This window comes from Primulina eburnea, chromosome 16, assembly GCF_022965805.1.
Source record: "Primulina eburnea isolate SZY01 chromosome 16, ASM2296580v1, whole genome shotgun sequence".
NCBI classification, from domain to species: Eukaryota; Viridiplantae; Streptophyta; class Magnoliopsida; order Lamiales; family Gesneriaceae; genus Primulina; species Primulina eburnea.
This window is the reverse complement of record NC_133116.1, coordinates 27,297,339-27,318,385: the sequence shown is the minus strand read 5'-3', so window position 1 is coordinate 27,318,385 and position 21,047 is coordinate 27,297,339. Positions and strand designations below refer to the sequence as shown.

The 21,047-nt window shown below is 37.6% G+C and overlaps 2 protein-coding genes across 5 annotated transcripts; one reads left to right on the top strand and one right to left on the bottom strand.

Annotated features, from left to right (window-relative positions):
* Positions 1 to 7,360: 7,360 nt before the first annotated feature.
* LOC140816709 (large ribosomal subunit protein eL36y-like) lies at positions 7,361 to 8,879 on the top strand. The gene is made up of 4 exons (XM_073176127.1): positions 7,361 to 7,482; positions 7,758 to 7,862; positions 8,219 to 8,418; positions 8,637 to 8,879. Exons 2-4 carry the CDS (start codon positions 7,761 to 7,763, stop codon positions 8,665 to 8,667), a joined length of 333 nt encoding a protein of 110 aa, XP_073032228.1. The 5' UTR covers positions 7,361 to 7,482; positions 7,758 to 7,760; the 3' UTR covers positions 8,668 to 8,879.
* Positions 8,880 to 9,023: 144 nt separating this feature from the next.
* On the bottom strand, positions 9,024 to 19,437 carry LOC140816707 (uncharacterized). 4 transcript variants are annotated; one of them, XM_073176124.1, is made up of 11 exons: positions 19,317 to 19,437; positions 18,810 to 19,242; positions 18,248 to 18,337; positions 16,921 to 17,903; positions 16,493 to 16,581; positions 16,286 to 16,389; positions 16,089 to 16,188; positions 10,882 to 10,957; positions 10,669 to 10,783; positions 10,054 to 10,585; positions 9,024 to 9,794 (listed from the first exon to the last, which is right to left on the bottom strand). In XM_073176124.1, exons 2-11 carry the CDS (start codon positions 19,111 to 19,113, stop codon positions 9,302 to 9,304), a joined length of 2,886 nt encoding a protein of 961 aa, XP_073032225.1. In that variant the 5' UTR covers positions 19,114 to 19,242; positions 19,317 to 19,437; the 3' UTR covers positions 9,024 to 9,301. The 4 variants fall into 4 exon arrangements, with proteins under 4 accessions (XP_073032225.1, XP_073032227.1, XP_073032224.1 ...); XM_073176126.1 differs by having other exon boundaries at positions 16,921 to 17,009; positions 17,763 to 17,903; positions 18,810 to 19,416; XM_073176123.1 differs by having other exon boundaries at positions 18,810 to 19,419.
* Between the last annotated feature and the right edge of the window lie 1,610 nt (positions 19,438 to 21,047).

Genomic DNA, 21,047 nt, shown 5'->3' with positions numbered 1-21,047 from the left:
GGAGTCTAATAATATCATCAGGAACATTATTAATCTTTACCGTATCCGTTATCTCCAAGAAGGTTCTCAGGTGGACGTGAGGATCAGAGGTGGCTGTCCCAGCAAACTGGTTTTGCTGAACCATATTGATTAAAGCTGGCTTCAATACAAAATTATTGGCGTTGATTGTCCCTCTTGCAATACCAGAGTAATGATTGTTGATTACTGGTCGGAAGTGATCTCTTATAGGAATCGCCTCTGGTTGGGCGTGTATGTCATTCTCTCTGTTCTCAGCCATTGCTTGGATCTCTTCTCTTCTTGCTTTTCTTAATCTTCTTGCAGTTCTTTCGATCTCCGGATCAAAAATAAGCAAGTCAGGGCTTTGCGATCTTAGCATACACTGTCAGGCAGAAAAAATGAAAAACTCAATCAATATAAAATAAAATAAAAATAAAAGCTCTAAATTAAAATCTAGACTAATTGGTAACAATACTGATATAAATTCAAATTTGACACTCCTCGGCAACGGCGTCAAAAACTTGTTGCTAGTGTTTTCACTGCCGCAAGTGTACGGTGTCAAGTTTTAGTACTGGTTAGAGTACAGATATCGATCCCACGAGGAGTGTGTGTAAAATTGTATATCAATTCTTGTAATTAAAATAGTTCAAACTTTATCTAGAAAATTCGTACGAGATTGGTTTGTTAAAAACAATTAAATTGCGAATGAATAATAAATCGAATTACCGAATGGAGAAATATCAGTGATAGAAAATATCTAGAGGAATGATTTCACTAAGTTTCTGCGATTATTCTTCCTGGTTAGGGATGACAATTTTCCCCACGGGTTTGGGGCCCCGCGAGGAAAACCCGAAACGGGGATGGGGATCCCCGATTTTTTCAGGTTCGGGGATTTAAAAAAATCCCCGATGTAGTTCGGGGCGGGTATGGGATTACTATCACCATCCCCGAAATCCCCGAACCCGCCCCGAAAATATATTATCAATAATAAAATAATAGTATTATTAGTATTAATAATATAATAATAATATTATTTTTTAAAATATTAATAATAATAATATTATTATTAATATTGCTATTGATATTAATATTAAAATTATCTCTAATAATAGATAATAATAATTTTCATCCGTCATCGTCTTAAAATATTAATATTTTTGAAACGGGGATGGGGGCGGGGATGGTAAGTTAATCCCCGAAGTTTCGGGTTTGGGGATTCCCCGAACCCGAAAAAACGGGGATTGGGACGGGGATGGGGGTGGGGATGGCATTCGGGGATGGGGATGGGGATGGCAAACCCGCCCCCGCCCCGGACCATTGTCATCCCTATTCCTGGTAGCATTTAAATTCTTGAATTCCTATTATTTAATGGCCAAGAATACTTACGTATTTTATTCTCCCTTTCCCAAGTGACTAATAACTGTATCATTCAAACTTCGATTCAATTATTCCTAATACAAATCTAAGTTTAATTGATAAATGAAATCAATGTTCTTACCTAAGCCTCGCAAAAGTTATACGCCTTCCGAACGATATAAACATCCCACGATGTGCCTCTAGTGATCTATAATCCTAGTCCCTCTCCCGAGTTGCAGAATTAATCACAATATACAATTTATGGCCCGTAAATTGCAATGAAATAAGAGTAGAGAACACAATTAAATAAAACGAAATCCAATCATAAAAATATCCACTTCAAATCATCGTAAAGACAAAGCTACGTCAACCTCCAGAATGGAAATTTAGTTCATCACGAAATCCAAGAGGAAACAAGACATGTTTGTGATTCTAGACATCGCCACGCAATAAAATAAAGAAACAAAGGAAAAGATAACAAATCCGAAGCGTCGTCTCTGTCCCCAGATCCGTCGCTCTTCGTTTTTGTAATCGATCTTCGCGTGTCGTGCCTTCGTCTCGCCTTCGCTCCGAGTCTTCCCTCTGTATTTTCGTCCAAAAAGGCGTGTCTAACTTCTAACCTAGCGGCGCACATTATATAATGATTTCTGGAACGCCGTGCGCGCGGGTGCGTGTGATATCGCGCTGCTGCGCGCGCGCTACTGTGTTTGGCTGTGCATGTGTGCGTGCGGTTGCGCATAATCTCGCGCGGGCGCGCGCGAGCTTCTGATCATTCGCTTCTTCTGTGCGCTCACGGGTGCGCGTGATGTCGCGCGGTGGCGCGCGATGTTCTGCTCGGGTGCTTGTCTTTGCGCGCGCGGCTACGCGCGATGTGGCGCGATGGCGCGCGCCTCACTGGTCTTGCACCTATTTACCTGTGCACGTGCTACTGCGCGTGATGTCGCGCGGCCGCGCGCACACATCTGTCCGGTGGCATGCTCATGGTTGTGCGCTTCTTGGTCCACTTGGCTTCGTGTTCGCTATTTTCTCCATTCCTGAAATGACAACAGAAACAAACCAAAAACGCATAATTCTATTCGAAACAAGCATAGTTCAAAATAGATTCTAGTGTAAATTAAGTGCAAATCTTGTACTTATCAGTAATCTCTCTCCATTTTTCATGAGTACTATGTGATGGTATTTGGTTCCCTAAAATTTCTTGTTGTCTTGATTGGAGGAGACTCTTTGATTCTTTATGCTTTGTATGATTAACCTTGAGGTACTTTGACTCTCATTGAGAAATTTGAGGGATTGACGACTGGTTTTGCCACAATATTGATTACTGTCATGTTATTACATGTTATTTTCATATTGGCTCCTTGTAGATATTTACATGCCACTGTCCTTTGTTTCTTTGCTAGTACCGAGTTCCTGTGGGGAGTTGAGTGGTTTTGTGCACCCCGCCGACAAATATCTGATTCAAGCCATGTGTTGGCATAATTCCCCGCTAGATCACTGGCTCTCTTGTTCAATGAACGTGCATATGACTATGGATTGGCAGCCAAGAGGTAACTTTAATATTTTATTTGTGTGTTGAACATCACTTGTGTCACATTCCTGATACCCAAGCAGCCATTTGCATACATTGCACTTAGTTGGACCCATTTTCCGCATACACGTCTACTTTTTGTTCTTTCATATGATGGCTCCTCTCTCTATCTATTGACTGTTGGTTTGTCATTCTGATTGTTGGATGTTTTTGGGGAGTGGAGATGGGTTGAATGTGATGTTGGGTGTTGGTGGTTTATGCTGAGTTAATCCAAAAAACTCCCTTATTACATTGCTTGTAAATATAAACCGGCTTACCCAATTTCCCACACCTTATCATTCTTTAATTGATACAAATTTGTAAAAGTGGCTTTGTAGCCTACTTTATCCATGATTTCCCATAACATTCAACAAAACATCAATCAAAATTTATGCACAAATGGCCACCTGGTCAACTCCCCACGTTCAAAATCTCTTTTCAAGAAGTGAGAGACCCAGCTCTCGACATGCTATTGTTCAAACCATAAATTAACTCTCAAAAGTGGCTGTGGAGCCCACTTTCGCTACCATGTTTCACAGTACTCAAGCAAGGATAACCAAAAGGAAACATATGCTAAAATGGCCATAAGGCCAAGTCCCTGCTGAATAAAAGTTCATTTGCTCTCTTTACTCACTCCCTCAACAAGCTAATAAAATCTTGTTTAATCCCTTCTTCCATCAATGTGCTCACATATACCAACTTAAGATCATCAAGCTCCCATAAGTTGATATCTTCTAACGGGTCTTGTACCTCATGTTGGCCATCTTCCAGTTGAGATGGCACCATTAATAACTTGACAACTTGAATTTCATCTTCCTCATACTCCTCTTCAAACTCATCTTCATAAACCACTTCCGTACCATGGGTATTCTATTGTTCCTCATCGCATACTCTATCCAGAACCTGTTGCACATACTTTCCACACTGAGGTTGCAGCCACCTTTTTCTCCTTTTGGTTGTATTCAATCATCGATCTCCTCGATCGTTGGCTGAATTATCGGTCTATATTAAACTTTAAACTTGGGGTTGGGGACTGCATGTAAACTGGATTCCATTTTCTATCCTCGCCACAAACTTTGATGGGCCCTAAATCTCTGTTATAGTATCTGGCCTCCACTGTGTTGGCATGAGTTTGGAAAGGTTGTGCATCGGCTTCCACAATCTCCACGTCATCTCCTTTCCAAAATAAGAGGAACCGGTGCATTGAGGATGAGATGCACTGATTTGCATGGATCCAATCTCTGCCTAACAAAGCTTGGAAGTTGGCAAATGAGTTCACAACGAAAAATGCACACATAGACGACATACACTTCACAGTAACATCAGCTGGGAAAACCTCAATTGGTGGTTTCCCCTTTAACTGCAACAATATAAACTTATGTGGGGATTAGGTCCTCTTCACTGTTGCCCAAACTTTTTAACATCCTCACTGGCAAGACATTCACTGCCGAGCCATTGCCGATTAACACTTTGGACACTGGCTTTCCATTCACATGAGCCTTAATGTATAAAGGCCTTATGTGATTAGTCATAGCGGCTGTTGGCTTTTCCAAAATCGCTTGCTTAGGCTTGTTAGGGTGATCTTCTCTGATTATAACTCCTGAATATCCTTTGGGGAGTTTGCTACCAACCTTTACCTCTTCAATTGCTGCTTCTGACACCAACTCCCCGCACTCTTCCTCGACAGGTTTTAATCTTTCTGGTAGTATCGTCCTTTTGTGGCACAGTCCATTAGGATGTGGAGCTTTTCTACACAGAAACCGAGTGTTTTCCTTTCTTGATTCTCATCATCACTCAGCAAATCATCGTCTTCATCTACCAACTTATATTCAGTGGCAGACCTACCAAAATTTTACCTATTTTCCGTTTGTGATTTGATGACTGGCATATCATGTATGAGTTCATTGTCCTCCTTAGAAAGTTCTTCCCTTTTTGCAGCGGCTCTTTCACTCAATAGCCTTATTTTCTAGGTCCAAGTGGGTGGCTTAGGTAATTTTCTGTGTTGGACCACTCTCCATTCGTCAATGAATTCTTTTCTGACAGGACATACAAATCTGGGTTGAACTTCCCTGACCTCTACGTTTTTTCTCATCGGAGCTTCATTCACATGTCGACTTTTATCATGATAGAGTGACTTTTTCTTGATTTCTATCTTTCGTGGTTTGTCTCTGTACACATTTCTCCTGTCTGAGTATCTCTGGTGTTGATTGCGAGACGACTCCCCTCTAAACCATTGATTCTCAAGCATTGGTCTCTCGAAGAGATGTTGGTTCCTCGGTCTAAAGGCCGCGAATTCATCAACACTTCTGGTCTTAATTATTCAGTCTTCCACTTCAAAAGATCGGCTTCTTCTCTTGTCATTCAACAAATTTCTCAAATTTGTGACGTTCACATTTACCAGTGCCACAGGAGAAAATGGGTCATTGTCCACTGCCATGGACTCTTGCTTGTTAGGGAATCTCAATATTCCTTTGTTGATTCCTTCATGCAGAACATTCTTAAAAGCCCAACACAATTTAGTGGAATTATTGTATGAGTTGTGATACTTACAGTATTCTTGACTTTTCAGATATTCCTTAGCAGGCATTTGATGATCAGGTGGAAAAGTAATGAATATTTCTTTAACCAAAAAATCAAATATGTCATCTGTTTTGGAAACATCAGATGTGTATTGCATGTCGTTGGAAGGTTTGGTGGTGTTCTTCTTCTCTGACTCTGTGGCTTTTCTCTTGAGTAAAAGGACTATGCACGAGCCGTTCGATCGAATTTCGGCCAGCACAATCTCTTCCACCTCCTGGTAATAAGAGCCCAGTGTTTTTTTCTTCTTAGACGACTCTTCTGTCAATAGTTTCTCGTACTCCCCAACCTTTGCTGTAAGTTCGAAATAATCTCTGAATTCCATACCCTGAAACTTCTTCTGCAGCTCAAAGTCCAGCCCCTTTTTGGCCATTTTGACAAGGTCAGCCTCTGGCATAAACACCTTGCACATGTTCTTTGTTTTCTTGAACCTGCCAATGAACATATCAGTGCAAGAATTGTGAAATATAATTATTAGTACCGTAGAGGTGTTTAGAGACGGTGAATAAACACCTCAAGAAATTTTTTTTCTCTTTGAAATTTCTGGTGCTCAAAACTAGTGTGAATAACAATGAGCTATTCTCATTCTGTTGAAGTCGAAAAGTGTGAAAAATCTCACCGAAATCAATGAATCAAAACTGATAAAAAAAATAAATATATGGTAATCGGTAGCAAGAATATAAGTGCAGGAAAGCAAATATATGAAGACTTGTTTTTAAAAGTTCGAAAGATAAATCATTTTTATGTCTATCATTCTTCTGTTTCCAAAAAGTTTCACTTGAAAACTTTGATTGTTGCAACACTTTATACAACTCACTTTGATAGGATTTACACAAATGCATACCGAAACTCCTAGTAAACAACCGAGATTTATGTGAAAGGACTCCTGACAATTACTAAGCTTCACGCTTAACAAGAATAGAACTTTTACAAGATAGTGTGAATAATTGGCACAATTATTCCTTCAAAATGATCAGATAAAAATTTCAGTATATTCTTTTGAAATTCAGTAGACCTTCGCCTTTTCTTGGAATGAATAAGTTAGTGTGATTGATCGCAAATGATTTCCGAGTCTCGAAATGGTCTTATATAGATGACTTGCAACATTCGAATTTGAAAGACTATAATTAAATTGTATAAGCTCATTTTTCAAAAATAGTACTCGATGTCACACGTCTTTCGTTTTTTTCAAACAATAGTACACAAAATTTAATGTTATGATATACTGATATCTGTTATTCGTCTTTATGATATAAACATTATCGGAACTTGAGGTATTCTAAGAAATGTGTCTCACCATTTAAAGTTATTTTTAGAAGTTCATCGAAACTCCATTTCTAAGATCATAAGAAGTACTTAAAAACTTCTTGTTTTTGACAGTTTTCTGATTTCACTGAATTGATGTGATTTTTTTTTTGTTTATCTATGTCATCACCAAAACTTAATATGATCCAAAAATAATATTTTTCTTATTATTTTGAACTTGTATATCTATAATAAAAATTGTATACAAAAACTAATTGAAATAAGTCCATAACACTTTCAACCAAATGTTATACATACAATAATTTATGCAATTCAATAAATATCAATCAGATATTAATGTATATATAAATTATAAAATCTTATGAAAAAAAAAACATATTCAAAAGAATGGTATGTTTAGAATCTCTAATAAAAAGCTAAATGAATCGCATATTTCATTCAACACACGTTACTCGACTCATATCTGATCGGGTACAGAAGTTGCATATCCATTATCCGATTCAAACCAATTTAAAATTACCCAAACCCGACCCAAAGAAATTAGGTCATATTTAAACGACGTGATCTACGTGATTTGAATTTCCAATTGTGCCCCCATTCAGTTTTTTAATTCTATATACCTTAGCACCGTATAAATTCTGACCATACCGTAAAACCCTAATTTCATAAACTCACAGCAGCCGCCGGTTTCCGCAGCACGGTGAACAGATCGACGAAAGGTAACCCAGATTCGAGTTGTCATAGGTTTAGTTGAGCAAATTATATGGCTTTGATTTTTTTTTGAGTGTACCGTTTGGGTACTGCGTAGGCTTCAGGACAGTGATGTTGTTTTGAGATTTGTATTTCGTAAGTGTTCCTATTAGTAAGTATAGGTTGTTTTTTTTTCTCTTTTCTGCTTGTTTCAGAAATATACAGAATTTTCGAGGGATGGGGGCGTTGAGGGTTTAGTAGTCGGAAGAATAAACCTTTTGTTTATTGGATTGTTTTGTCGTAGGTTATGGCTCCAAAGCAGCCAAACAGCGGCCTATTTGTGGGGCTGAAGAGAGGACATGTTGTCACGCCCAAGGAATTAGCTCCGCGCCCATCTGATAGGAAAGGCGTATGTGTTTTTCATGATTTTTCATTCAAATAGATAGTTTTTACTGATTCTGATACCTGGATTTTGTTACATTTTAAAATGATATATAATCCTTATATCGGAGACACCAGAAGCATTGGATTGGTTCAACCAAATGGATTAGTATTTTGGTTGGGCTTGGACCTATTGTATAAGTGCTATCATTGTTAACTTTCGTTCCAGTTCTAGGCATCCAGTTTCTGTATTTTTACTAGTTTGTGTTTTTGTTTCTATTTGTTAGCTTATTCTGTTCACCGAGATTGCATTTTGCGTTATATGCATCCATCTTCTGTACCAATTCTGGTTTGTTTGCTTGTTCTTATTTATTCACTCATTAGAAAACAAGCAAGAGAGTGCATTTTGCGAGGAGCCTCATCAGGGAAGTTGCTGGGTTTGCACCTTATGAGAAGAGGATCACTGAACTTCTTAAAGTTGGAAAGGACAAGCGTGCTTTGAAGGTTGCAAAGCGAAAATTGGGAACTCACAAGAGGGCAAAAAGGAAGAGAGAGGAGATGGCTAGCGCACTCAGGAAGATGAGGTAATTTCCTTGATTGACCTGACATACTTCTGATTCGCTTTTATCACACATTTTCTTTTTGCATCTAATAAAGAATTATGAGGCTCAGTGAAAACTTGATTTCGGTTTTTGAGTTATATTTCTACATGTGTGATTTTTCTATTATTTGTTGGATATAGATATAAATAATCCTGTGATTCATTCTTCCTTGATCCTAAATGGTACGTGCAATTGTGCAGGGCTGCTGGAGGTGGTGACAAGAAGAAGTGAAATCTGTTCTTAAGTTTGCTGTGAAGCAACACTTGTCATTTTTCGTAAATTTTGATTGGTAGAACACTTCGATACAGCCTGTCTTGTTTTGGTTCGACTTATAAGTTGAAACTTGTGATACAAACTTGCGTTGTTGGTTAATTTTTCACTTGAAATTGCTTTCATATATTGATGCCAAACACATCCACCTCGCATCTTTATTTTCCAGATAACAACTCCTCGTCTCTCTAAAAAGCTTTTGACATGAACAAGAAGCTTTTAATTGCCGTTCTTCATAGATGTGCTAGTTACCGAAGCTATTCCTGACTCGAACATTTGATCTTGCGACAACTCATACTACATCACAATAACCTGGATAGAGACGCCGTGAATCCGACTGGCAGAAATAAACTTTTCAAGTCTCGTCACATATAGTATCTCAGTACATATAGCGAAGTGTTGCAACTTGACAACATCTTCTACAGAGGGTGCTCTCCAGTATAACGTTATTCTCTTAAATCAGTTTTATTCTATGCTACTTTTTCTTATTCTGACGAGCCACAAGACTTGCGAAAAGAGCAGAAAGACGGTAACAAAGCAGTTGGCGGTGCAAAACTGATACCACAAATATGAAATTGAACAGCAAAACACAAAATCAAGCCTTGAACTTTTGCGACAACCTTTCAACCCCATCTTTCCAATCTCCAGCAACTCGCTTTGCCCCTTCTGAGACGGATGAAGCAAATCCTACGGAACCGCGCTGCATACCTTGTAAAGAGACATTCAAGTTTGATTTAGCAGTGTTTTTAAGCTCTCCAACTCGTTTACCAACCTTCAAGGTCTTCTCTTTTAAAATTGATATCAAGGAAACAATCCGCTCGATAATTTTGTTTATTGTGTTCTTGCATTTCCCACTCACTCGGGCTGCCATTGTCCTAAGTTTGTCCACCAAGTTGTTAGACCTTTCAAAGGTTCCTTCGACTGAGAACTGTTTACCAGTATCAAGCCATGGGACTCCAGTGTCTTCTTCCTCTCGCAGATCATTATCGACAACTACTTTTATACCTCGACTCTCCCAGCGGTTTCTAGCCTCTTCCAAAACCTTTGCTTGCTCCCTTGCCCTCTTCATCTCATCTTCTGCCCATGCTCTGTACAAAATAGAGACATGCACAAATAGAGAGAATAAGAATTATATGCTTCTGCATTTCCTTGTCTTTTGGTATAATTTTTAAACAAATAATTATATTATCTTATCGTTCGGTAATTGCGAAAAATAAAAACAAAACTATAAAGTCAACTTCCAAAGACGAGAAATCAGAACCAAAATGGAACCAAATCCCTCAATCATCATCTGAAATAAAATATAAAACACCAACTTAAAAATAACAGTGGAATAAACTTTCTTACCTGGCCATGGACAAGGCCTTCCGCTCAACTTCCAGTTCGTATTGTAGCCGGGCTATCTCCTGGTTTTCAGTTTCTGTATCTCTCCGAAGTTTGCTTACTCTTTCTTTTTCATGTGAAACCTCCACCCTATCAGACGTAAGGGTCTGCAACTGTTCCTCTACCTCCCGCCTCAGCCTGGAAAGCATTTCCATTTCAGAATCAACAGCAGCACGTTCCTTCATTAGCGCAAGATTTCGTTCCTCTCGCTCAGCCCTCAATAGTTCCACTTCTCGTCTAGCTTCCTCAGCCAATTTCTGAACAGCATCAACTTTTTCCTTTTCCTGAAGAAGTTCCTTCTCATAACTTGCATTGAGATCCTTCTCGACTTGAGCAATTAGAGCATTATGCGCAGCAACAGCATTTTCTGCCATTGATTCAGCCTCAATACGTGCAAGTTCATCACTAACCACGGTAGCAGCATCACCAGTTGAAAGAGCAATGGCAGCTTGGGCTTTTGTCACTGGCTTTTCTGGCTGGAAAAGTCTTGTATAACCTGTTATGTAGCAAAGCATATTAACTCAACATTTAAGAGAGAGCTGCCAGAAGAAGATAACATATCACATTGAAGAAACTAACCGAATGCCAGGGTTATAATGCCCTGCTCTCCGGCTGCTAAGTCAGCTACCAGTGCAGGCCACGCATCTAGGTTAATCTTGTCAATATCTATAAAACCAGATAACTGCTGCAAGGTCTTACTTCCAGCAAAAGACAAGCTTCTTTATCAATTAATCAGTTATATCAGTGCTATCTACAATACGCAAATCAAGTTAAATATTAAATTCTAATCACCTTTCTGTCGACAACCGGCAGTTGCCTTTTCTCCAAAGCCAATTTCCAACTCACAAGATCCTGGCGAGATAAAGGACTGCAACGCATTTTATCAATAGGTGACAGCTAAAATTACCAGGAAGCTCATTCTTTAGAACAGAACAATTTCGTGTTAAAATTCAGAAAAATACAAGGGGTTTGAGTTTAATATGAGCAGCACCAAGTATAAACACACTGAGTTGGAAAACAACTCAAAGAATGTTCCAGTTAACCCACCCATGAACACAGAGAACCATGTAATATTTAGGATGTTCGATTTAAAAAATTAAAGGGAACAAATATTTGAGCAAGTACCAAAAAAATCAATTAATCATCACAAACAAATTATGCAGATCCCATACAATAACTGATTGTGTAATGTCCCGAAAATGAGTCCATGTAAACCACATGCATGAAAATTATTTAAATTGCTTATTTATTTTATTTAATTAATTTTAAATGCTTAAATGATATTTTTTTTTCATATGATTAAATGTTTAATTGCATGATCTAACATGATTTCATGAAATGAATGATTTTTTTCCGGATATTCGATATTAGGCCTAAGAAAGGAAACCGGGGATGACTAAGATGAAAATATTTTCGATAAACATTTTTAAGGCTTCATAATATGATTAAATATAATTAAATTTTTCTAAAAATACTGGAATCCAAATTATTTTACGAATCGAGTTTTATTTTATTTGAGAAGCCGGTTTTGGACAAACGATAGACTTTTATGGATCCGAAAGCGATTATTTTCAGAAACGTTTTTACTCAACGATTTTTCTACGATATAATGGGCATTATTGGACTAAATTAAGCAAGAATAGTAGGCCTAATTATTTTCAAAACAAGAGTGTTAAAAGTCCTAAACTCTACACTCCTAAAATTTTAAACAAAACAAAACCCTATTCCTAAGAACTACAGCAGCCGTCCACTTCAACACAGAACCACGCACAAATTTTCAAAATTTGAAAGCAAATATCTAAAGTTATTTGTGCCCCTTGTTCTTCTTTGCAACCCGAACAAACGATCGAATATTCGAGTGTTTTTAACACAAAGGCACGTTTCCATAGTTGTCAAGGGCGCAAGGCGCACCGAGGCGCACAAGGGCTCAGGAGCCTGAGGCGCAAGGCGAGGCGCGCGCCTTACCGAAGCAAGGCGCACATTTTTTATTTTTTTAAAAAATATATTTATCTTAGAATAATATATTAAAATATGAAATAATTAAGTCACAATTAGGGATGTAAACAAACCAAACCGTTCGCGAGCTATTCGGAGCTCGGCTCGATAAAAAGCTTGTTTGAGTTCGTTTGTTAATCATATCAAACCAAGTTTAAGCTCGATTTTGAGCTCGACAACTTAATCAAACCAAGCTCAAGCCTAAGCGTATTCGGCTCGTGAGCTCGCAAACATGTTCGTTAATAGGCTCGCGAGCTCGAACTCGGCTCGTTTAGGTGGCTCGTTAGCTCGAGCTTGACTCATTTGTTGAGTTGACAAATAAAAATATTAGTACTAATAAAAGTTAAACTTTTATGTCTAATATAAAATTAGTTCATAGATATATTTAATTTTAACAAGCTCGAATCAAGCTCAACTTCGAGCTCAATTGTATGTTTTACGAGCTCGAAAACGAGCCGAGATCAAGTCAGGCTTGTTAAATATGATAAACGAGCTATTAATAAACTAAGCTCGAGCCCGGCTTGATTAACATGATAAACGAGCTTTAAACGAGTCGAACTCGAGCTTTTCACAAGCTTTGTAATTTCAAGACAAGTCCAATTCTAGCCTGATGATAAAAGCTCGAATAAAGCTCGAGCTCGAGCTCTATCAATCTTAAACGAGCCAAACTCAAGCCAAATTATAAAAGCTCGAATCAAGCTCGAGCTCGAGCTTGAGTTTGAATTAATATTAAACGAGCCAAGCTCAAGCCTGATACTATTCGGCTTGGTTTGGATCATTTACAACCCTAGTCACAATATCACACAAAACAACAAATAATTAACAAGTTCATAATAATAAGTAACACGATTAAAATTCTTCAATCATTCACACTTCTGTAATTCTGTTGCAGTCTGCACACTTATGCTCTTGTCGTCTTTTGATATTTAATTTGTCAACTGGGCTGCTAGGGTTTAAGGTTGGGTTGGTCTTTTACATTTTAAGTTAATATTTAAAAAAAAACAGAGTTACTGATTTTTTTTAAAAAAAAAGCAATCTCCGGCGCGCCCTAAGGCGCGCCCGAGAGGCCTTCCAAGGCGAGCCCAGGCGCGCGCCTGGGCTTGCCTTTGTAAATCGTTGCGCCTGGGATTTCCCCAGGCGCAAAGCCCGCGCCTGGTGGCGCCTCTCGCCTCAAGGCGAGAGGCGCTCGCCTTTGACAACTATGCACGTTTCTAAACTTTCTTTTTGCGACATTCAAATCATATTGTGCATCATTTACGTTTTTAAGCATGAAATTTTTTTAGATCAAAATATGCAACAGTTTAAGGGCTTATATTCAACGATTTTGATATTTTTACGCTTGTTTGAGACACATTATGAATTTTAATGACAAGCTGCCGATAGGAAGCGTTTAAGGGACGGGAAAAGTTTCGTTTAGAGACGATACGAAGGATGAACATGATCAAGAGGAGCCGTGCATGGGTAAGAGATAGAGGCAGAGTTTGAGGGACTTGCATGGGTTTATGGCTCGGCTAGGAGGGGCAGCGCACCTGGGCTCGGCCAGGGCTGGGGCAGGGCTCGGCGTTGGCTGTGTTGAGGGGCTAGGAAGAGTCCTAGGGCAGCTAGACACTGCTGTACGCAGAAGGGAGGCAGAACCGTAGGCTTTAGGGTGAAGAGGCGCATACGGCTCGACCTGGGCGCAGGGGCGTGCATGGTGGCTCGAGGCTGGTCAGAAAGAGGCGACTAGGATCCTAGAAGAGTCCTAGGCATTGGGGCTCGTGGTCCGCATTGAGGAGGCCGCAACCGAGAGAGTGCAGGCTGCGTGTGGGGTGTTCGAGGGATAGGGACTACGCGCGTGGTCTAGGGATGGTCAGTATGGTCCAGGGTCGTTCAAAAGGGGTCCAGCAGGGACTAGTGCGTCTGTGGCCCAAGATGGCTCGGTGGTGGTTCAGGGAAATTGGTGCGTGGCTTGTATAGGTTGGAAGTGGCTCGATCAAGGCTTAGAGAAGGGACGGGTTCGAACCATGGGTCCACGGGGGTTGGTTCGTGGCTCACGGTGTAGTTTAGGGACGAAAACTCTATGGTTCAAATTTAAGAAGAAAATATTAAGCTTTGAAATTATTCGGGCTCAAAATACTTCACGGTTTAGTTATTAAATCATTAAATCCTATGTTGCATGGATACGGGTACGAGTATCATATCGAATACGATACGGATATGGCGACACGTCAAATTTTGAAAATATAAAACACGATACGGTTAGGATACGACAATCATTAAAATATATATAGATATTATATATATTTATATTTATACAAATTTAGTATTGAAAAGTAAAAATTATAGAGATAGATGTAATATTTCATTAATCATAATATCTTAAGTGCAAAATATTAAATGTAAAATCCATCTTAAGCAAGTAAAAAGAAATCAAACATCCATATCGGTTGAATTGAGAGCCGCTTGAGCAGAAATGGAATGAAAGAAATGGACAAATGTATTTAGGGATTTAAAGCCCAGCCCAATTTATTTTAAATTATTTTCCTTTTAGTCCCGAGAAAATTTAATTTTTTTTAATTAACCCCTAAAACTTTTAAATATTTGCAATTTTGCCCAAACGTATCCGATAAACATATCCATGGCGTGTCCTCGCCGTGTCCAAAACGTATCCGGCTGGTCAACCCTAAACAAAGTCAACGATACGGATTTTGAAGTATCCGACAGACCGACACGCGTATCCGCGTGTCGTATCCGTATCCGATACTTCAAAAAAAAATTTAAGGTATCTGTGCTACATAGATTAAACCGAAAGGCTCAGGTTTACGTCTAAGAAAAATATTAGAAGTCAAACTTAAGCTTATATAATAGTTCGGGAAAGATTCGAGTTGATAAAAGTAAGAAAAAGTCAAAATTGAGAAATTCGAGGTCCAAGGGTAAAATGGTTATTTTATGTCCCGCGTAGTTCGGAAGATTTGGCAGTGTCCAGGAGAATCATAATACATGCTAAATGATATTTTAAAACGTTTATAATGAAAATAAGATATTTTTATGATATATACAAAGGCTGAACGATTTTCTCTAAATGCTATTTTTAAGATTTTTTAAGGACACGATATTTTATAATAAAATGAAAGGAAAAATATTTTGAAGGATGCGAATTGACTGTGACATTGAGGATATGTGAGAGATCCATTTTAAGAAGGAACGGAGAACTTACAAATGAGAATATCGTGAGAGAAAAGACTTCATATTGAGTTCGTTTACGGGAGAAGGCCCCAGAGGAAGCTCAACGATCGTATTTCCATATTTGGCCATTGCTCAGTGATGAGAGTTGCTAACGCCCCGCCCAAGGTACTTGGTGTATATAGATTGATCATAAAAGAATAGTCACTTTCAAGAATCAAACTTCACCCAAAATGATACACGATGATGAAAAGCTTTATGATTTAATGATTTATGATTTATTTACGCTTACGAGTTTATGCCAGCTTATTTAAATAAAAGTATGATTTTAAATGCATACGCCTATATATGTATTATTCTTTACGTATAGTTATAACGCACTGAGTCATTAGACTCAGTAGGTTTAGATGGTTGCAGAGGAGGATGATTTTGAGGGAGGCGCTGACGCTTGAGTGGATCGGGTCCGCAGTACACTCCTGAGAGATTTTATTTTCCGCACCACTAGACTTAACTTTAAAGTTTTAAAATAAAGTTTTGAGGATTATGTCAGGTAAAGATTTTATGATGTGGTTTTGAAGTTGACGATTTATGAATTTTTATGCATCTGAGATTTTTAAATATTAGTTTATTTATGATGGATTGTTTCAAAGCGTAGAGGAAAACGTTTATAAAAAAAATTAATAATATTTATTATATTTTAAAGTTAAAAAGGAAAGGATGTTTCAGATTCTCTTCTTAGTATTCATAAATTTATATTACATTGCTATAAAAGTAAATTTTATCTTCAAGAGAACAGTAACCTAATAGCAGGATGACAGTAGGCTCATGGGAAATATGCACACCTTTCAGGAAAGAATAATAAAGGACTTGGGTATTCATCTAGAGATGACTGCATGTCGTGCCTTGAAAGCTTGCTGGCAATAAGTCCAGCTTCGGCCAAGCCTAACAAAAGCCAAACTCATTTAGGAGATAATGCAACATACCAAAATATATAATTTTATGAGAACTTTTAAAACATTATCTGAAGTCAAGATTTCACCTTGAATTGATGGGAAATCAGGGTCATCTGGTTTGATGTCATCAAATGCAAGTTCAGAAATATTTTCAATGTACATAGCAGGGTAGACTTTCGACGTTGTGCTCCTAGGATAAAATCAATATATTATAATGCATAGCCATATCATTCCACCCATAATATTCTAACAGGATGTATATATCTCATATGGCACTCAATAAGACTCATTACCTGGTAAGAATACCGCTCGCTACGACCAACCAACGCGCATACTCTCGGCGGGTACATAAATCTCCAGGTTGAACATCATCTTCAATCACCTAGAAGAGCTATGGAATTAAAAATGGGGTTTCAAATCTTCGCATAAGAATTTACATTTACAGCTCAATCTCTAGATCATCGGAAAGATCATCATAGTATTAAGATTATGACGCTCTTGTGTGTGAGTGTCCGCATGCGCAAGCCACTGTAAGCTGGCATTAGATGGGTTTTTTCTCTCTTTTTTGGCTTCTTGAACATTTCTCAACAGGAGCTAGTTGAAAAAGCATGTGGCACAACCAGAAACCAAAAAATGAAAGAAGAAACTGCAGTTTTGAACTTAAGGGGTATGCAATGTATATAGCCCAAATGAATAATAGCTGGAGTAGTTAGTAACATACCTTCAAATCTTTTAAAGCGGATAATGCCAGACTTTGGAGTGGATCAACAACAGCTGGAACCAAAACCTTTCCTGGTGGAGCCTTCAGAGCTGCAGAGACAACAGATGGAGCAGGTATGCCAGCTGAAGTGAAAAAAATTCCAGGATTTGTAGAATCAAAAAAGGATCTGTTAACATTGATATCATTATAATCATTTTCGTGCAGCTCATTTCCAAATTGATTGGCGATTTCCGGCACCAAGGACACTCCAGCTGAGCCAATGATGTTTAAATTTTCCAGATATTTATCATCTCCATCAACAGAAACTACCAAATTTTTGTCTGAGTGAGCACCCACTGTCAAAAGTTTATTTCCCGTATCAACATCCCCTGTTGAAGGCAAGCTTCTGGACTCCTCATATTCTTCAGGGATAGTGTTTAATTCAACGGCGTCATCCACCAGTGACTCAACTGAACTAGAGAGCCCATTTGGATAGTCAGCAACATTTTCCGGCCTACTATCCAATACAGATGGGACCAAGATTTTGGCATCAACATGATTATCTGATTTTGATACGCTGGTACTTTCAGCAGCTAGGCTACCATCGACATGTTCCTCTGCTTTTGATTCATTAGTATTATCATTAGCTGGGCTGCCATTTTTAGTAAGAATGCTCGGCACAGCCAAGGAATCATTGGCTTCACCAGAAACTAAATCGCCAGTAAGAGCTGATTCCTTTTGGGCAACGTTTTCATTGGAGTGATTATCAACCTCAGATGACTGACTAGCACCCACATCATCACTAATGCTAGTTTCATTAGCTTCACTATTTTCTTTATGCAAAAGAAGATCCTTGTTTGTACCTGTTTTACTTTCTTCACTTTCACTTTGCAGTATCTCAACTTTCTCCTCACTTTTCTCCTCTCCAAAGCTATCCTGGTGATTATCAGAGGATAGTGACTCCGCTTGTTGTGTTGTCAAGGGACCCATTTGTTGTTTAACTTCTGTAAAATAAAGATCATGAACTCAAAATTTTGAAGTACTGAATTATTTTATTCATTAAAAGAAGCATAAGCTCTAGACACACAGATGTACTCAACTAACATGAAAATGTGGCAAAGGCATACCTTTATTTTTTAAAATATTACAATATTCAAAAGAAATCAATCGTGAATGTCACTCTAAGGAGCCTTTGTTTTAAAGAGGTGTTCTTAATCATTGTCAAATAGATTTGTAAAAGAAGCAACACCTCACAGATCATAATTAAGAGATTCCACTGATTTATACAGGCCCAAATTTCACACGACAAAATCTAGACAACTAAAGGTGTCAAAGAAAAATTACTCACTTGAAGTGGTTCTATTGCTTATAGACAATGCAGTAAATGTGAGGCCTGCAACCAAAAGAATCCCGGCAGCTCCAGCTGCTCCCAGTATTCCTGAAAGCAAACTATGAAACATGAGTTATTAGTCTACAATGACACTCGTCAATGACAGAAATTTTAATTGCAACAATAAACGAGACATAAATAGCACCCAATCATTCCCTAATTTATGCATATATCTTGATTTTTTTAACAATTTTTAACTTCTAATCAGACAATTTCGTATAGTAGATTCCAAGAAATGCTCTATCACGTCTACTAAACCTCTATACAACCAAAAAGGGAACAGTCACATTTCATATACATAAGTACCAGGCAGGTGACAGAAAATGTGAAATCCAGGATAGCTGAAATCCCATGCATTTCATTCTTGCACAAAAGCAACCATAATTTGGTATTGATGCATTGCAAATGAACATATAGAAAGTTCTTGTAGTTTAAGTATAAAAACTTATGTACGTATCAAACAAATAAATAAAAAAGTTTTCCATCGAGCATTTTTTTTTTTTTGAAAAAAGGTTCTTACGGACTAAAGATTGCTTGCGCCGCGAATTTCCGGGCTGCAGTTCCCCATCAGCATTGGCCCAGCCAGAGAAATCTTCAGACGAAGACTTAGAATTCATCCACGAAGAAACCTGAGTCCGACGTCGTTCCAATCCATAGCCGTTCACCCCACTGCTCCTCACCACCACCCACACCAAGTTCACACGCCGGTCAAGCTCCGAAAAGCGCCAGCGGAGAAACGCCGACGGGGGTTTCCGGCGGTTGAATGAGAATTTGAGCTGAAAAGAACTCGGACAAAAGGCCGTCGAGGTTATCAAAGCATTCATCTTAACGATTCCTTCAAATTTCAATCCGAAGTGAAATGGAACAGCAAATCGCTGCTAATAACTGGGGATAATCTTCGTGCGCCTCTCAATTATTGAATCTTGGATGCGAATTCCGGAAGGGAGCTGAACCTGAACCAGAACGATAATTAGGGTTTTTTGACCAGAATTTAGGGTTTACACAGTATCTGGCATGTAAACTTTACGCAATCTCTCTTTTATCCAACGGACAAGAAGAACAGCGCGGCGATTTCTAGATGAACTGGTTGAGTACGCAGCCACAAGCCACGGAACACAGAATACGATGACATTAATTTATTATGAAAAAACAAAATTCAAAAAATCGAAATAATTGAACTAATTTTAAAAAATCTGAATATTATGATTTATTTAGTATGCTCAGTTTTAATAATTAAACAAATTCCAATCATTATTATTAGCTTATATTAGTTCTATCGATTAGTGTAGATAAATTAAAAGGAGTAAATCATACCTAAAGTTTTAGTTTGAATTCCCAAATATTGAAAAAACAATTAAAAATATTTTTGATGTTATAATTGGGTCAGAAATAGTATTAAAACTTTGGTATAATTATTTCAAACATATAATATTATTATTATTGTGTAATTAAATGTTTGAGTAGGAGAATTTCTGAAAAATTATGGAATCGATGTTCGAGATTAAATATTTACAGAATTTATTCCAATAATTTAGAATATTTACAAGAAGAGCTAATCAAATTTAAACATCAGATGCAAAGAACAACACATCAGAGTCTTAAGGTAAACTAATGATTCAAAATAATATGTTTCTAGAAATAGCCTTGGATATCTCTAAACTCTCTAGAGATCCAAAAGACGGTACATAATTATGTCAATAAGTTATATTATTTACCACATAAAATCGAGAAAATCCTTGAAAACAAAAAGAAATCCTTGGAACATTATATGATTTTCAAACAAAAATCCAAACTATAGAACAACAATCAAGTTCTACTAAAAAGATCTCGAAAAGAAGGTTAATATCATCCTTTGGTACTAGCCAAAATCTTTAAACGACGAAAAAAATGAACAATATGATTAAAAATGTCTCAAAAAAGAAATTAAGCTGATAACAATTATAGAAAAGATTGGTCTAGAAGATCTTCAAACCCTTGCAAAGTTTTTTTGTGAATCTCAAGGTCGTAGATATAAAAATGAATATATCAGGGAGCGAAACTCTCTCAATAACTTGGTCATCTTCCTTTGAACCACCAAAGAAAAATATGAGATCTCATTATACAAATATGAAAGGACCTCAAACAAATTTCCAATGAGGTGGAGAAGCACACCCAGTGGGAACAAAGTCAAGGATAAATCAAATTTCCTTCCATCAAATATCCTATGGAAAGTCTGTTTTATCACCAATACATCCTTATGGGATTATGTATAACCTTGATGTACTAGATTTAAAAATAGAGAAGATCTTGTAGATGATTGGACGTTGACAATGAGAATCGCCACAAGCACACTTGATCTCAACAAAAAAATATTCATTAAACTTTAGAAATGAGTATGATGAGATCGGTTAAAATCACTTGAGAAACAACTTCGGCAGAAACTAAAGAGTCAGAATGTGTTTAGGAATTCATAATTATTCCCTTACTAAGTACCACATTTTTTTTACAATCTTTCTTTATTGAACTTCTATTTTTATTTTTACCATTATTATTATTAGAAAGATATTGTAGATAAAAATTTAAATATTTTATGCTATAATTTAAAAATTATCTACAAATATTTACGTTCTTATTTCAAATATGTACAATTATTTTACAGCGGAAGTTTAACATTCATATGTACAATTATGTTACAGCGGAAGTTTAACATTCATTTATAAACAGATCATCCCAACTTTCAAATGCTCTTATTTCAGCTTCAGTTATTTTCCTCTTGTTC

Bases quoted from the DNA above. Each gene is read 5' to 3' on its own strand.
- LOC140816709 (XM_073176127.1), top strand. From the start codon at position 7,761: ATGGCTCCAAAGCAGCCAAACAGCGGCCTATTTGTGGGGCTGAAGAGA. The intron at 7,863-8,218 runs GTATGTGTTTTT...TTCACTCATTAG, and splicing joins GCCCATCTGATAGGAAAGGC to AAAACAAGCAAGAGAGTGCA. The intron at 8,419-8,636 runs GTAATTTCCTTG...GCAATTGTGCAG, and splicing joins AGCGCACTCAGGAAGATGAG to GGCTGCTGGAGGTGGTGACA.
- LOC140816707 (XM_073176124.1), bottom strand. From the start codon at position 19,113: ATGAATGCTTTGATAACCTCGACGGCCTTTTGTCCGAGTTCTTTTCAG. The intron at 18,338-18,809 runs GTAAGAACCTTT...GTTTGCTTTCAG, and splicing joins GCGCAAGCAATCTTTAGTCC to GAATACTGGGAGCAGCTGGA. The intron at 17,904-18,247 runs GTGAGTAATTTT...TTTATTTTACAG, and splicing joins AAGCAATAGAACCACTTCAA to AAGTTAAACAACAAATGGGT.